This window comes from Aythya marila (assembly GCF_965140915.1).
Source record: "Aythya marila genome assembly, chromosome: 10".
In the NCBI taxonomy this organism is placed as follows: Eukaryota; Metazoa; Chordata; class Aves; order Anseriformes; family Anatidae; genus Aythya; species Aythya marila.
The window spans coordinates 15,737,302-15,753,676 of NC_139051.1; the positions used below are offsets into that span (position 1 = coordinate 15,737,302).

The 16,375-nt window shown below is 54.9% G+C and overlaps 1 protein-coding gene across 1 annotated transcript in view; it reads right to left on the reverse strand.

Annotated features, from left to right (window-relative positions):
- RNF123 (ring finger protein 123) overlaps positions 1-16,375 on the reverse strand; it is a 47,166-nt gene that overhangs the window by 5,595 nt on the left and 25,196 nt on the right. The window contains exons 29-35 of the mRNA XM_082768077.1: positions 14,972-15,059; positions 14,773-14,860; positions 14,598-14,682; positions 7,936-8,075; positions 7,569-7,757; positions 6,389-6,464; positions 5,777-5,861 (exon numbers count right to left, since the gene is read on the reverse strand). Of these exons, the coding sequence (XP_082624203.1) occupies positions 5,777-5,861; positions 6,389-6,464; positions 7,569-7,757; positions 7,936-8,075; positions 14,598-14,682; positions 14,773-14,860; positions 14,972-15,059 (751 nt within the window). The remainder of the gene's footprint in view (positions 1-5,776; positions 5,862-6,388; positions 6,465-7,568; positions 7,758-7,935; positions 8,076-14,597; positions 14,683-14,772; positions 14,861-14,971; positions 15,060-16,375) is intronic.

A 16,375-nucleotide genomic window follows, 5' to 3' on the forward strand; every position in this document is an offset into this window, starting at 1 on the left:
CCCTCTGGGACTGGGGGACCACAGCTGGACACGTTGGGGTGAGCAGCGGGACAGCAGCACCCCTCCATCGGCCAGCCACCACCACCCCTCAGCAGCCGGGAGGAGAGCACGCAGCTGTCGCCACTCCTCCAACTTTTTCAGCAAAGAAACAAGCAGCTTTTTTTTTTTTTTTTTTTTTTTTTAACCCAGAAAAAAAAAAAAGCCAACTGTGCCCAAAGCGCTCACCAGAAGCTGTGGTGTGAAGACAGGGAGGGTTTGGGAGAGCTCTCCTGAGATGGCTGCAGCGCAGCTGGCCCCCCAGCACCGACCCGGCGCGGCCGCATGCGCTACGTGCCCTGCTGCTGCCAGCCCCGCGGCCGCTGCTCTGTGCGAGGGACGGGTGCCACCAGCCCCTGCCCTCGCTCCCCACGCCTGCCCTGTCACCTCCTGTTAGCACAGAGCCACTGATGAGCCTGGGATGCCGAGGCGGTTGTGCCGGGGCTGGCGAGGTGCTTCAGCAGTGCCCTGTCCCTTGGGGACAGAGGCAAGGTGATGGCACAGCCTGGCTGTGTTCCGGGGCTGGGATGCCACCGAGGAGGAGCTGGATTTGCCCCCCTCCGTTTCTGGGGTGGGCTCTTTATTTGGGAAGCCCGATCTGCTTTTGCTTTGTTTGTGCAAAACCATCCCCTGCTGAGGGGCTCAACTTCTGCTGTAGGAAAGCAGCACTGCTGGTGCTTTACCTGCTGTTGCTGCCTCAGAGTCTGGAAAAATCATCCTAGAGGTGCTAAAACGAGGGGATGTGAGCCCTCACCCTGGCAGGGCTCCTGAGAACCTCCAAAAAGCAGCACTGAGAAAGAGACCCGAGACAGTGCAACCTGCAGCAGCGCACAGCTTGTGGGCCTTGTCCCAGGGCTTCCCACTCCCTTGTGCCCCCATCAGCAGCACAGGCACCGGTGCTCCTGCAAACCTGCACCCTCAGCTGAGCTAAGGTCAGGGAAAGCTCACGGGAGTGTAAGGAAGGCTCCCAAGGGCCTGTCCGAGGCTGCAGCAGCCAAGAGAAGCCGAAAACAGCGCATGGAGGCCGGCTGCAGTCGGTGCTGCCCCGCAGGAAGGCTGAGCCCCACTGTGCCAGGGCAGCACAGCCACAGCTTGTAGCAGCACCGCCCCCGAAGGATTTTTCCTGGGAAAATCCTACTGCTGGTTCGCATTTTGGTGATGCCTGGAAAGGAGCAAGGATATCTGAACTGTCAGAGCAGTTCATTAAGCGGCTTCAAAGGCAAAGCTCAGCAAGGACAAACGGAGCCACAAGCACGGCCTCCCTGACAGGCGGGAGCTGGAAACGTCCTGGCCCTTCCCCGAGGAATTCCCCGTGCGAGGTGAAGGAACGGGGCTGCACAAAGCACGGCCCCCCCGGCACCTGCAGCCATGGGAATGAAGGAGCAGGCTCCAGCGCTGTCTCCCCTGGCACTTCCCAGCTCAGCCCCTCGGGCAGGTCCCTCCTGTCCCCCAGCCACCAGGGCTGGCCGCAGGACCTGCAGAGCTGGAGCTGGGGCTGGAGCCTTTCCTTGCGACGCCGCTGGTTTTCCAAAGCGATGCGGGCAGCACAGCCCGGTGCACGGCAGCACGATGCCTGGGAGAGCCCAGGGCACGGTGTGTGGAGCTGGCAGCTTGTAAAAGCAGCACGCTCCCCAGCCTCCGTTTCCAGCCATGAAACCCAGGGCTGAGCCAGTCACTGCTGTGCTCCAGCTCCTGCTCCCCCCGACACACGACACCCAGACCTCAGCACCGCTCCTGAGTTTTTAGGGCAAGGCAGCAAGGGCTCCTGTGGTCTGAGGGATGTGGGCAATGTCTCCTCCTGTGCCTCACTTCCACTACAGCCCAGGCCTCATCAAAAGCGTTGAAGGAGCACGAGCATTTAGAAAGTGCTCAGCAACCACCGGGCTGCAGAGAAATGCCACGTGCAGAGGGGAGCAGCCTCTTGGGTACCCCGGTATCTGCGCGGGTGGCCAGGCTGCATTTAGGAACCTGCAGGCTGGGATCTTCCGTGTCTTCTTTAACGAGGGCAACCCAAAAGCCATCTAGAAATTGCACAAAGCCTTCTTAACCCGCCTCCACCATGTGGCCTCGTGCCTGCTCACCTTCTCCCCCACCGAAGTGTGAGGTCTGCCATGGGAACCTGTCTGTCTCCTCCCTCCTGCCTGCCCGGCCCTCTGCACCCCCCGGCCTGGTGCAAAGGAGAAGCAGCAGCCACCCAGCCTGCAGGAGCCCAATACCACAGCTCAGTGCCACACCTCCTGGCAGCTCCCCCTGGCTCGTGCTCAGCATCCCCGTGTCACAGCACGGTCGCTTCTGGTCCAGGATCCCCGTCCTGCGCTCCACTGGCAGGCACAGCCGTGCTGGTGCCCGCCGTGCTCTCCCCTCTGTCCCCTCCAGCTTTTGGGTGGCAATCCCCAGGAGATGCACCCTGAAGGCAGCTTCTTTAGAAGCAGCACCACAGACAAGTTCGCTGACTCCCTGCCTGTGTCCCAGCCCTGCAAGCCACGAGCCCTGACCCCGCTGAGCGCGCCCCCCTCACGCAGGGCCCTGCAGCCCACCCTTCGGGCCTCGCCCCCTTCCCACATGGCTCGCTCTCCCCAGGATCATTACCCAAGCTCTGGCCAACCCTGCTCCATTAGCTCGCTCCGAAGGAGGCTTAATAGAAAATCTGCTCAATTATTTAGCAGGGGGGATGATACTGGCTGAAGGCAGCCAGGGTCTCTGGCGTGGGCTCAGCGATTCAGCCCAGCTCCTGGCTCAGCCTGCCAGCTCCTCCCTTCCTGCACGGAGGCCTGAGCAGCCCTGCAGCAGCCTCGCGGAGCCCCAGGCTGGCTCCAGCCCTGGAGCTGTTGCCTGGTTAGGAGACAGCCGGGCTGTGCCCTCCCTGCAAGCCCTGGAGGGCAGGCGGCTGCCTTGCTGGGAACACGGGGCTGTCAGCACGCTGCTGTGGTGGGAGCCCCTCTGCCAGCAGCCCCTGGCTGGAGCTGGCAGCCTCGCAGGCTGTGCCCTGCACCGCCGTTCCTCTGCCCCCGCTCATGAGGCTCATTCCAGCCCCTGGCTGAGCCAAGCCGTGAAATCCTCAGGCTCTGCTCTTGGCCAAGCCATCTGCTCTCTAAGGATGCTCTGCGAGCAGTGAAAGGTTTCCCTCTCCACCCTCCAGCCCCAGCAAGCGTTTGGGAGCTGCGGCAGCCGAGCCCTGGAGGGCTGATGGAGAGGGGTGCCCACGGATGGGGCGGGTACCCGAGTTTTGGATCCCCACAAGCAGCACCGGTGCTGCCGGACCCGACGGGGAATGCGTTTCTCCCCTCCCAAAAGCTCTACCCACAGACTGAGGCATGCGATGTATCAATTGTCTCATCACATCCCAGCCTGGGCAATGTTCCCTACCCTTGTGCTTAATGGCTTTTTTTGTGCCAGGAGCCCGTAATAGGAGGACTTGATGCCTGGCTGAGCGTCCTGTGCTGGGCAAGGAGCAGCTGAGGCATCAGACTGCATCCTGATAACACGGCTGGATGAGTCTGCATTTGGGGGGGGCCCAGGCTGGCAGCGGGCAGGGCCCCAGCTCTCATTACTCCTGCCCTTCCCCTGCTCCGCTCCCAGGGGAATCTGTGCTCGCTGACCCAGGGCAAAGCCTCCAGCCAAGTGCCTGGTCCAGGGTCAGCTTGCTTCCACGGCTGGGTTAGAGGCAACCAGAAAAACCACACCAAGCCAAGGAAGTCAGTTGAGATACTGCTCCTCGTCCTCATTCCCTAGGGCACAGCCTCCCTGCGATGAACTAGTCAGGCTAACAGCTGGTGTCGTGGGCAATTCCCAAAGAGAAGCTCCTCTAAGCAAATTCACATTGTATAATCACTCTGTTAACGATTTCTGGAAACCTGGGAGCTGCCAAATGGGACCTGGAAGAGATTTCTACCTGCTTCTAGTTCTGCCCAGGCAGGGTGCTTGTGCAGGAGGAGAAATGCCCATCCTGTTACTCTGCTCGCTACACTGAGGGGAACAGAAAAAGGAAAAAGGAGCAACATCTCCTCTTGACTTCTGTAAAATGGGTCTGGTCCGCAGAGCCCAATTACCCCTGGGATCCTTTACATGAATTCCTGCAGCACTGTGACCCATGGCAATCCTCCCGTTTTCCCTTTGCTGTGTCACCCTGCCTGTGGTTAGGCTGCCCGTCCCCTCGGCGCTGGTAGCCATGAGGGTCTCCAAGCTGCTCAGCCTCAGTACTTCTGTGTCTTGACTGACCTGAAAGGCCTCCCTGCAGCGTTTGCCTGCCTTTTATAGATCAGTGGCAGATCAAACCTCAGATTTAGTGCTGGGCTTTGCAAAATCACGCAGAAGCATCTTGTTTTATAGAATTTTTTTCCCTGGCTTCCTCCTGTCTCATCTCGTGTTTCTCCTGCTCAGCCAGGCCCACCACAGGGCCGTGTTACTCTGCCTGCATCACCCCGCTGCCTCTCATTTATTTCTGCTCTCCAGTGCCCACGGAGGTGACTGCAAAACCCTTGGTGATCAGCCAGGGATTTGCCACTTCCCAGCTGCACAGCAGGATACAGCACCTCTGGTTTGTCACCACGCAGCCAGCACACAGGGGACAGTGGCACTTGGCAGTGTCAGCCCCTGTGACACCAGCTTCCCAGCACAATTGGCTTTTCAGGTAAGGGAGACACAACCTGGAAGGTTTTTGTTTGCCCAGGACTCCCTGCAGGCTGGGAAGGAGGTGATCTTCATCCCACTGCCGTCTTCTCAGTGCTTTTTAGAGTCTGCTGAACTGAAGACCAGGGCAACAACTTTTACCCCCGTCATCTGGCCTGGGACAGATGCTCAAGGGACAGGAAGTCCAGGGAAGGATTTCTTGTCCTGCCTGGCATACAGGGAGCTGCTTTATCACACCTTCTCCTTCCTTCCAGGAAGAAGTAACCAGTTGTGGCATCAGATTTGTGCCAGTCACCTTTTCCACACAGTGGGATTTAGAGGGAGAGCAAAATACACCCACACCCCCAGCCCAGCAAGGCCACTGATCGGTGACCTTGTGCTAAGCACTTGGCACTGTCATCCTTGGGGCTGTGTGACTGGTGCAGCAGCCACGGGAGGCAGGGTATAATTAGATGTATTTGTGTACATCTTTGAGTCCTTGAGAGAAGAAGCTGAAAGACTGGCTGCAGGGCTGAGCTGCTCAGCCAGATGGGGCTCTGCTCTCTGCAAAGCCAGGGACTATCATGTTCTCCCAGCGTGGAAACAAGCAGGGTGTGCAGTGCGGACAGAGCCCCTTCTCCTCCAGCATCCTACAGAGAACAGTGGCAGGGCGACGCTGGGAGAGAGCAAAGACAGGGCTGCAGAGTGTGTCAGCGTGAGCTTTTTTTCAGGGCTCAGTGCAAGCACACATCAGCCAGCAGTCTGAGCTGAGCCATGGCTTCCCTGAGAACGTTTTCAGTGAGGATGCTGGAAGCTGTCCTGCTCCCAACTACACAACAAGGCCATTGGTGTGCTGAACACAGAGATGCCCTTTGATAAGGAAAAGTTTGCCTAAAAAGGGGTTGCAGACAGTGACCCCACCCTGCTGGAAGAACAATTTCCTGAGAAACCACCTCACTTACGGAGCAGGGGTTTAAAACACACCAGCTTCTGCCTGCTCCAAGCACATCTGCCTCTCCTCACCACACAAATATATTGCTCCTGTAATGTCACCTGTGACACAGACTGCTGCCGTTACCCAAAGCAGTGCCATGCGCAGTGATGCTGTGCTTCCACAAGCAAATCCACTCACCCCTGAGCATCGGTGTCCACAAGCAGCCGGACCAGTATTCCCGTCACAGCCACAAGAATTGGGTAATGGTCCACACTCTCCAACCCTGTGGAAGCAAAAGAGAAAGATGGAGCCACTGTCACCGCACAAGGGACAGGACAGGGCTGTACCACTGCCCTAGGACTTGGTGGCAGCACAGTCTGGGACGCAGGGGCTGTGGCTTTGGCTCTCCAGCAGCCTGCAGGGTGACCTGGGCTCCCCCCGTGATAGGAGGTTTTCCCACTAATGTGAGCTACAGGCTTGGCCCTCAGAATGGAGCATCCCTGCCTCTTCCAAGCCTCGGGATGGGAAGGAAATCTGTCCCCTACTAAGCAGAAAGGGAAATGCAGCTGGTGTATGGGAAATGTAGGATGCCTACATAGCACCTGGAGCCAGGTCCTGCTAACAGGCAAAACTCAGTCACCTCCAGGAGAAAGAGGACGGCTGACATGGGTGAGAACAGCTTGCTCTAGCATCTCAGTGCCCCCTTTACTCGATGCAAAGCACAGCAACCAAGCCACCCACTTCCCAGGGGCGCTTCTCCAGCACGTTTTCAACAGAGGGAAGGGACGGAGAGCTAATGCATGGGCTCACCTGGCAAACGGAGGTTGACCACTCTGTCAAACAAGTTCCTTTCAGCTGTCACACGATTCAGAACCTGGTTCAAGAGCTGCGTAGGGAAAAGCAGAGAGCATTTGTATTTTCTGGGTGGGTCTTCCTGTGAGCAGCACTCGAAGAGCGTGCTTTGGAGCAGCATGGGAGCTGATGGGTGCTGCAGGGGCACCTACTCTGCTGATGGACGGCACATGTTAGAAACAGGGTTAATAAAAACTTTTAGAATTAACACATGCCTCTTTTTACAGCTCCTAAATCTCAAACCTGAGCTGACCAGCTCTGTAACATGCTTCTTTCAGAGCCCTAACAGCGGGAGCATCAGCTAACACTGGCTGTCATGACCTGACACAGCCTGGAGACACCACGCAGCTGCACATGCACATTGTGGGCCCACAAGGAAGGCTGAGCAAGGGGCTGGACAGGGCTCCCTTCTCTGTCCACACGAGCTTGCAGCACAGTCCTAGCCCGGCCCTGGCACAGAGGGAGGCAGCACCACATCACAGTGGTTCTACTGCACCCACACCTCACAGGGAAGAGCCAGCCTGAGGTCAAGACACCCGAATCTCAGCACCTCACACCTAAATCTGAATCCCACCTACAGATGCCAAGCTAATTCTGCGGACACAGCTCTTGGGAAGCAGAAGGTACTGCCACAGCCCATGAAGAACAAGCTGGCAGCTGCTGCTGGGCAAAGCAGTGTCAGCGGGGTGGAGATGGCAGCAGGATGAACCTACCAGCCCCGGAGCACAGAAGAGCACAGAAAGCAATGTACTCCTCTGCTTGACAGAGCATCACCACAGGCTGAGATTTCTGCACTGAAGGAATCAGCTGCAAAGGCACTTAATTAGCCGCCATTAGCTCTCACTCAGCCCCCAGTGGGATGAGCAGGGACTGCTCCAGGCTTGACACAACTGCTGCAAGCTGTGCATGGCCTCTGTGCGTGGCACCCCTCTTCCTGCCCCCTGCATGCCCAACGAGCTGAAAGCTGCACCCTTTCTGTGGGCACACTCTGTTTTGGGGCACAGCCTCCTGGGGACACCGGGACAAGAGGGGGATGCTGCAGAACCCCGCTCTGTCTTGGCTCTCCCCCGGATTGCCCAGCTGTGCGCTAAGGGCCACTCCAGAGGATGCTTCTTTGCACTTGGCAGAAGGACGGTACCTGGGCGAGCCTCCGAAGCAGCAGCTCTGATGATGGGCGATTCCAGTCCAGAAAGATCTCGGGGGCCAGCGTGACGGTCATTTCCAGCACCCTGAGCAAGCTCACCGACAGGTCGAAGCAGGTGGCACACACCTTCAGCTGGCGGCTGTCCACAAAGTTTCTCTCCAAGCGCTCCGCTGCCTGCTGGATCTACCAAGCAAGAGAGAGAGCTCACCGAGGCGCCTCTTCCCAAAAGAAGGGCCACGAAACCCCTCCAGCTTGGCTCCCGCGTGTGCCAGGGAACTGCTGCACTCCCAGCCCTGAGAGTAGAGCCCTGAACCCTGCTCGGTGCAGGGCACGGGCACGCCACAGGTGCTGACACGCTCACCTCCTGAATCATGCCGATGAACTCGGAGAAAGCCCAGTTGAGCTGGTTGAGGACGCTGTTGAGGAAGCTGGGGGCCAAGTCACGGTCGCTGCGCAGCAGGTCTGCCATGTGCCTCTGCAGCAGGGTGGAGGGGCACGGCTCTGCAAGCACACACAGCTTCAGCGGCCTGCACCCAGAGCGGCCACGGGCCTGGGGCAAGAGCAGGCAGGAGCTTGCTCCTGGGCTTGTTAAATATCGGCCTGTGTCTTGCTGTAAGACAGCAAACGGGGATGGCAGGGCGCTGGGAGGCCGGGCATGAGGGCTGTGCTGAGCAGCGAGCTCGCCTGCTGGGCCTCCGAGCACTTTTTTGCAATGCCAGCCTGAATTAATGCCAGCCCCATGCGCTTGCTGCTGCCCACGCACACAGCACGATGCACCACAGCCTCGTGCCTGGCTCTGGAGGGTCGCCTCGACTTTAATTACTCCTGATAGCAGCGTGGCAGCAGCTGCCCAGAGCCGACACCTGGCAAACCCCACTCTGCAGAGGCTTCTGCCTGCTGCTGGGCTGTGCCCTCGGCAGGGCCAGCCAGGTTCAGGAGCACTGGCACCACAGCACGCAGAGGAACGAGCTGTGCTCTGACTGCAAAGGGTCTGTGGGGTGGCACCCTGCCCCAAAGGCCGGCACAGGGGCAAAGGAAACACGGGGCAACCTCCAGCACATCGCTGGGGGCTGAGCAGCACGGTGTAACTACAGGCAGACTGTGAGCTGGGAACAGCAGAGCCAGGGAGAAATGGCAGGAGACAAGTGGAGATCATCACCTCCTCCTGAACAGAACAAAGTGCTCTGCACGCTCCTGCCCCTAGGTACGAGGTTGTGGTGTGATGGGGACACGTGCCGAGTACTTATGCTGCAGGCAGCCCAGCACCCTGGCTTTGATCCTGGCTCAAAGCACATCTTTGGGAAGGATTTCATCAGACAAACATCTTTAATGGCCTATGCCCACCCCATGGTACTTTCCCAGCCCTTGGCAATATGTGGCTCAGGGGCTGCCTTTTATGTACTTAGTGATCCCAAGCGGCTTTCCTGCTCAGGGTCCCCCTGAAGCTATGCAAGCCTTTGGCATCGAACGTGTCCCAGAGCAACACTTCACAGTATAATCGTGTGTGGCAGGAAGAATTCTAATTTCAGCCTGGCTCCTGCTCTCTTTATTTGATAATATTTCTTCTTTGCTGCCCCCTCCTTCTGCTGGGAGGGGCAGAGATGCTGCTCTCCATTCGCTGCCTCCAGCTAGCCCTGATTTCACAGACCTTCACGGCAGCCCCGATCACTCCTTCCAAACAGGAACACCTCCAGTCTAGGCAGTTTGTCCTATAGGAACTGTCACGTCCTTGTCCCCTTTCCCATCCCTCCCTGACCCTCACCAGGTGTCCCAGATTTCTTTGGAGAGGTGGAATCGGAAGCACTGGCAGCATCCAAACCCCAAACACAGGGCAGATTTGCAGGAAGGCACTGCCTGGTTTTGCTTCCTTCTATTCTCCTTTCCTTGTCATTGCTGTTGTGTAATTCGTTCCTTTAACTATGATTATTTTTTTCCCCTCCAAAAGATCAAACTAGGATTGCAGTTTGAGGATGACCCTTCTGGAAGAATTTATAGCTCAGGATCCCCAGGAAGCTGCTGGTTGCAAGGTGTAAGCAGAGGAGCCCAGGAGCCAGTGCTGGAGCCCACTTGGTTTTCTTCCTGTCAGCGACAGAGGCTGGCACGCAGCACGGCCTCAGCAAACCCACAGCTGACACTGAACAAGGGGATTTGTCTGATGTGCGAGGCATCCTGAGAACCTTGAGGGTTGGGACAAAAAAATCCTTGTCACATTCAATAAGAAGCATAAAATCCTGCATCTGCGGCTCCCAGCTCCGGCTGGGAACCAGGGGCTGGGCACCACTCTGCAGAGGGGCTGGGGAAGGTACCCGCACAGACAGGGGCCAGCTGAAGGCTCCTTCCTCAGGATGGGGCAGGGACAGGCCCCAGGGAGGTCTCCAGCCTTGGGGGCTGGACAAAGCCCCAGCCACCTGGATCCAGAGCCAGCCACAGCCCTCACCTGAGCAGAGACCAGGCCACCTGCCACCAGGACCTTCCCACAGACACCTGTGATCTTCAGCTTTGTCTCTACAGCTTGCAGCCCATTTTTAAACCCCATTTTTCTTTTGCATTCACTATTCCACCTCTGGTTATGCTGAATTTCACCTCTGTTTTCTCTCCCAGGCCTTCAGAAGAGGAAGGCTCTGTTGCAGGGCTGGCATTTTTGGTCTTTGCTTTTTTTCCTAGCCCCCCCTAAATGTGTAAAAAGTGATTTTTAATAACTGCTGACATATTAGCCCCCTCCTGCCTTCAAGTACTGAAGCAGTTTTAGGCAATGACCATCAATCCTTGTGGAGGAGCTCTGGGGGTTGTTCCACTGGCCCGCCACCAACACCTCTTACTGACATTTCAAGTCAAGACAGATCTCCAAATGAAGCGCCCAGCCAAAGCCTACCTCATTTGAAGGCAGCTTTGGTTTTTTGAAGGATGCTTTTCTGCTTGTAACAACTTGCTTTATCCTGACTTTTAGCCAATGACTGTTTCCTCATGGTCTTTTTCCAATAAGTGGTGTGAATTTGCTCCAAGCATCCAATTCCAGGTTCTTAAATGCTTTCCTCGCTGCTAGCAAAGACTGTGCCAGTCTGTAAAAGCATTAAAAAGCGGTGCCTCTTGTCAAACCTCTCCACACTTACCTAGTTTTTTGTTTTTTTTTTTTAAGGTTTTGAGCTACCACTAGGAGAAGGTGCACTAAGTTGGCCTTTGCTGCTCCTAGGAGGATTGTGAGTCTTAAATACACTGTGAGCACTGCTGCTCTTTGAAAGCAAGGTAAGAGAGCTGCCCTTGGCCGTAGCAAGAGCAGCTTCTTCCCCTGCACGCGTTGCCAGATCGGGGTCTGCACAGGGCAATCAGTAATGGTACCTAGAAACCCAGCTCCGTGTTGGACCCTGGTGCTGTGCTCACCTGCATTTACAAGAAGTTCACCTTTACCGAGGCATTTCCTCCCTCACACCCCAGTCAGCATCACTACCATGGGGATTCACCCCGACTTTGTGTTTGTCAATTTGCTGAGAGGAATGGCAGTTCATGGAGAGTACGGATCCTTGTTGATGCGGTTACTTTCTTGATCTTGGCAAGAGCACGTCATTAGTATTTCTAAAACTTGTAACTCCTTAATAGAGAAGCCACTCAGCCTTGGCTTAGCCATCATTATGGCAGATAAAGATCAGCCATTGGAACAGGAATCGGTGGTTTTCCAAGGCCAGAAATTATGACCTCAATACATTTAATGTGGGCACCAGAGCATGGCTCCGAGCGGTTACGGATACATCCGATGGTTCCACAACTGAAACTTCCCCACAGAAATATGAGTGAAGCAGCTGGAGGAGGAAAAGCAAAGATCTAGGTGGGGGGAAAAATGGTGAATAAAAACACTGAGCGCTTTGAAAAGGTTATTAGGCAGTCAGAAAGCCCCAGTGCTACAGCCAACACTTCAGTTGGAAGGTTCACCGAGGCCAGGACGAAGCAAAAAGGTTAAGGTAAATGCAAAAATCAAAGTGAATATAAACAAACACAGCCAGCAGTCAAAGATAACATGGAGAAAAGAGGTAATAGAAAGAAAAGGTATAAATGAAACATCTGTGACAAACCTGGCTATACGTCGGTTTCCTTAACTAGAGGAAAATATGATAAGAGAATTATTTTTAAAACTAGTAATGGGAAAAAGTCAAACAGTAGCAGAGGCCCATCAACAGATAGAGTTAAAAATTAATAAAGCAGACAAAGTGGAAGCGTTCAATAAGTGCAGATAGTTGTAAAGAAGCAGGGTCATGTACTTTCATCACAGGAAGATAATTATGTACTTTATAGTTTGCTAATGACCCAGGAAGATTTATAACAGGGCCATTTGTGAGACTCCCTGGCCAGCAGACCAAGTGACGTACGTGTAGGGGCTCCAAATGCTGCAGCACTTACAGCAGAGCTGGGAACGCGGAGGAGGAAAGCCCCAAATGGACCAGATTCGGAAGCAAAGCAGCTCCACCCAGCACTAATCTGAGTTTTCAAAAGGATCCAGATGTAAATGTGAAACAGCTGCTGCTTGGTGGCTGCCAGGCTCACAGAATTACAGTGACAAAGGTAAGCCAGCAACCCCCACCACTGGTAAACTGTGTCCCTTCAAAGAACATTTACATAGGACCAAAAGGAACACCGGCAGGGTGAGGCAGGAGGAAAGCAAACTGCATTCAGGGAATGAGATGTCAAAAAGGTCAGACGCAAGGCACGGTGAAGCCCCGGAGCACGCCTGGGACTCCCACACGCCTCCAAAGCGAAGTGCTGGCAAGCAGGCTAATGCAAGAGCTGGCTCCGTGACCAGCACGTCGGGGAGTTGTTCTACCCAGCATGACACTGGCAATGCTGGGGCTGTTAGGAAAATAAAAAAAAAGGAAAAAAAAAGATAAAAAAAAGAAAAAAAAAGGAAAAAAAAAAGAAAAAAAAGCGAAGAGTGAACACAGGGGCTTGCAAGAGAATAAAAAAGCCTTCCTGAATGAGACACAGAGGCTGCACTTTTTTCCCCCCCACACCATTTAGAAGGGCAAAGAAGTGAGCTTCCTTTGCTATGTAAACACTTTTGAGGGGGAAAATGTTGTAATATAAACCCAGCAGAGAAAGGCAGAAGGAGCAGCAGGAGATGTACGCTCCCATCAGGAAAATCACGGATTTATTGCTGAGGCTGAGGAACCACCACCGGAAGGGTTTGGTCAGTTAAACTCACACAGGATGGTTCTTTGGATGTCGTCAGATGGAAACAGGGCTTCATCCTGGAAGACCTCTAGCTTAGACAACCATCTCGCTGCAGAGGGGTTTGCCATCAGTGGGGATGAGTAACATGCAGGGCAGAGCAGCCGGTGCTCCACGTTTCTCAAATATATTGAGAGACAGCCAGCACACCTCTGTCATCTGCCCAGAGCCATTCAGGGAAGCATCCCCCGTGCAGGATGAGGCTGGAGCATTAGAGAAGAGGCTTTTGCAAAAGCTCCCTTCAGACTGGCCTGCAGAAGCAGACCCAGACGAACAAGAATTTCTTTTGGCTCAGACGTTTGTCCTTTTTGTCCCTGCCAACGCTCAAATTGCAACAAGGTGAAGACTGATGGGTGTGAAGGCAGGGGGACATCTCCTCCTCCTTTCCTGGGCAGCACCTCAAGGACACCTCTGAGTCCCATGTCCCTCTTCAATTAAATCAGCATTCATTATTGATTCAGTTGCACCTTAAAATAGCAGCCCCAGGATCGAGTCCCCAGTAGCCTGCCCAGCCCACTCCAGGCTCAGACTGTGTGGAGCCATCTGCAGATGGATTTAGAGAGATCTCGAAAACTGAGGAACCTTGATCCTGCCCGAAAGCTTCCCTGGATGGGGGGGATCTCGAGGACACTCACGAGGTCCCTGCCACATATACGAGGGTTTCCGCATTGTCCTCTGAGGACAGGAGGAAGCCAAGGCTGGCACAGCCTGCAGCAAGGCAGAGCTGCGTGATGCAGCCTCACAATCTGCCATGTGGGTGCCAGCCTCCCTGCCATCTCCCGGGGATGTAACTGGGAAAAGAGATCCTCATGTGAGCCACTACGCCCCCCAAAAGAAGACTCTCTACATGGAACAAGGGAAGGAGGGAGCTCTCTAAAAGCTACTTCACCAGACAAGAGAGGATCACACACCAAACTTACTCTGGAAACTAGCAACAGAGAGATCTCCTGGGCACCCAGAGGCAGGAGAGAGAAAGAGAACAAGAGTGCCATTAGAACAGGGATAGGCAGCTCTCCCCACCAGAAGGGGTTTGCAGCACATCTCCACATGCCCACATCAGGCTGCAGCATCCTCTGTCCCCCATCCCTAAGCAGCTCTCCAGGAGCAAGGTCTGGCACGAAGCCTTTTCCACAGCAGAGAGGAACCAGGAGTGTATCCAGACTGGCCAAGACCCTGCAAGGCTGAGGCTGAGGACGTGTACTTCAGCTCAGGAAAGGTACCTTCTCCTTCCCACGTCTTTCTCAGATGCAGCGGAGCTGGGGAACCCCTCGGTGTGACAATAGTGCTGATAACTGAACTGCCATCACAAACAGGCCAGGCTCTGCCAGGCTCCAAGAGAGGCCTGGTTAAAACACTCCCTGCTTGCAAACTTCTCCAGTGCCCTTGGGCACCCACTCTGTCTCACGGGGTACCTACTGCTTGCCATAGTCATCAGCTCTTACCCATAGCAGCTGCTTGCTGCAGACATCAAAGCTCCTTCTCCTACGCTTACATTCTGGGGTGACACTCTCGTAAGGATGCACCCCTGGGCCTCTCACCTTGCCCTTGAAGGGGAGAACCCCCCTTGGGATGAATTCAACCCACCACCCAGTCTCCAAAAGAGTCATCAGCAAGTGCAGAAAGACTGGGAATGCCCAGAAAATGCTGGCTGCAAAGCTCAGGCCTGGATATTTGGTTAGGATCCCCTCCTACTTCTGCAGCCGTCTCACCACTGGCCTGGCCCATAGCAGCGATGCCTGCTAGAGAAGATGCCATTCCTCCCTCGACCACCCTTCATAATCCCAAACGCCAGCCCCCCAGCCCACTCACTCTGCAGGCTGGGGAGGCTGGCGTCCTCAGGCTTGGTTTTCAGCAGGTGTGGGAGCCGTGTGTATCTGTACCCAAAGCCACAGCCCTGGTAGAAGAGATGAAGAAAGATCTCAGAGGGTGACAAACAGTCGGGTTTTGCTGCTCACCGGGTGGTGAGAGAGGCAGGGATGCTCACCCGCCACAGCCTGACGAGAATCCAGTTGGTCTGCGCCCAGGGCCGCTGCTCGTAGGGAGCCAGGAGGTTCTTCATCATGGAGATCCGCCTACCAGACAGGAGACACGGGTCAGCTGCAAAGGGTCCGGGGACAGGGAATTAAACAGCACACACAGCAGGACCCAGCCATTCCGCAGGGAGCAGGCAGGGCAGCACTTACTGCTCTTCGGGGATCCTCTCTACAGCACGCAGCGAGTGGGGGTAGCAGACATAGCTGGCCAGAGCCTGCATCAGGGAGTCCCGGATGTCTGGGGAGGAATGAGAGCGGGTTAGGACAGGCATCCAAGGACACACGGTGTGCCACAGAGCACTTGAACACCAGAGGCTGGGAGAAACTAGCCCTCTTTTACAACAGACCCTCTCTGGACACGTTCTGGGGAAGAACCAATTACACAGACACCAGATTAGTGGGATCAGTTGATGTGGTCAAGGGAAGGGCTGCCCGAGGGACCTAGATAGGCTGGAGAAATGGGCCAGCAGGAAATTCATGAAATTAAAAATAATAATAATAATAAAATAAATGGTGAAACCTGGCCCTTTGCAATGCTATAGGCTGGGATTTAGTGGGTGGGAAACAGCAACCTGGGGCTCGAGGCAAGCAGTAAACTGAGCTTGGGCCAGCAATATGCCCTGGCAGCAAAGGAGGCCAACAGTATTCTGTGCTGCATCAACAGGAATATAGCCAATAGATCAAGGGAAGTGATTATCTCCCATTAGTTAGCTCTTGTTAGATCAGACAGACACTGCATCCTATTTTGATACCCCAAATACAGGACAGACATAGACTAGAGTGAGTTCAGCAGAGATCTGCTGAGGTGGTCAGGGGCTGGAGCACTTGCCCGGAAGGAAAAGCTGAGGGAGCTGGGCTTCTTTGGCACACAGATGATAAAGCTTTGGGGTTTACAGCAGCCTTCCAGTACCTGCAAAGAGGTTATCAGGAAGCTGAGATGTGGTCAGTGACTGTGGTTACAAACTACTAGCGGTAACAGTGTGAGGGTAAGAAAGAACGGGCACAGATTAAAACAAGAGGTTCACAGTGGGTATGAAGAAAAATGAGGACAGTCCAGCACTGAAAAGGGTTGTGCAGAGAGGCTCTGTGTTGTGCAGCCTTCATCCTTTGAGGTTTTCAAGACCAGAGTGGATAAAGCCCTGAGCAGCCCAGTCCAGCATCATAACTGACCCTGCAGCTAGAGACTTCCCGAGACCGCCTCCAACCTGAACGAACGATACTGTGATTTCTGCCTGACCTACACTTTCAGTCCGAGAAGCATCTGCACCCTCTGTGCAGAGGGAAGCTCAGTCATGAAGTGACAGTGTCTGAAGGATAAGAGTCAAGTGCCCTGAGTCTGTCTCCTGAGTCCATTGTCTCTTCTGTCTTTAGCCGTAGCAGCTGAGGGTATTCCTAGACTCTTGCCTTCCTGTTAAACGTAGCAGAGTACTTCTTGATCTACTCCTGTGCAGGCAACCAGGTAACTTTAAATCATTTTAATCTAGAGCACAAGCTCACCTAGCCAACCTCCACAGAATCAAAAGAGCAGCCAAGCATCCTGGTGCTCTGCTGTGG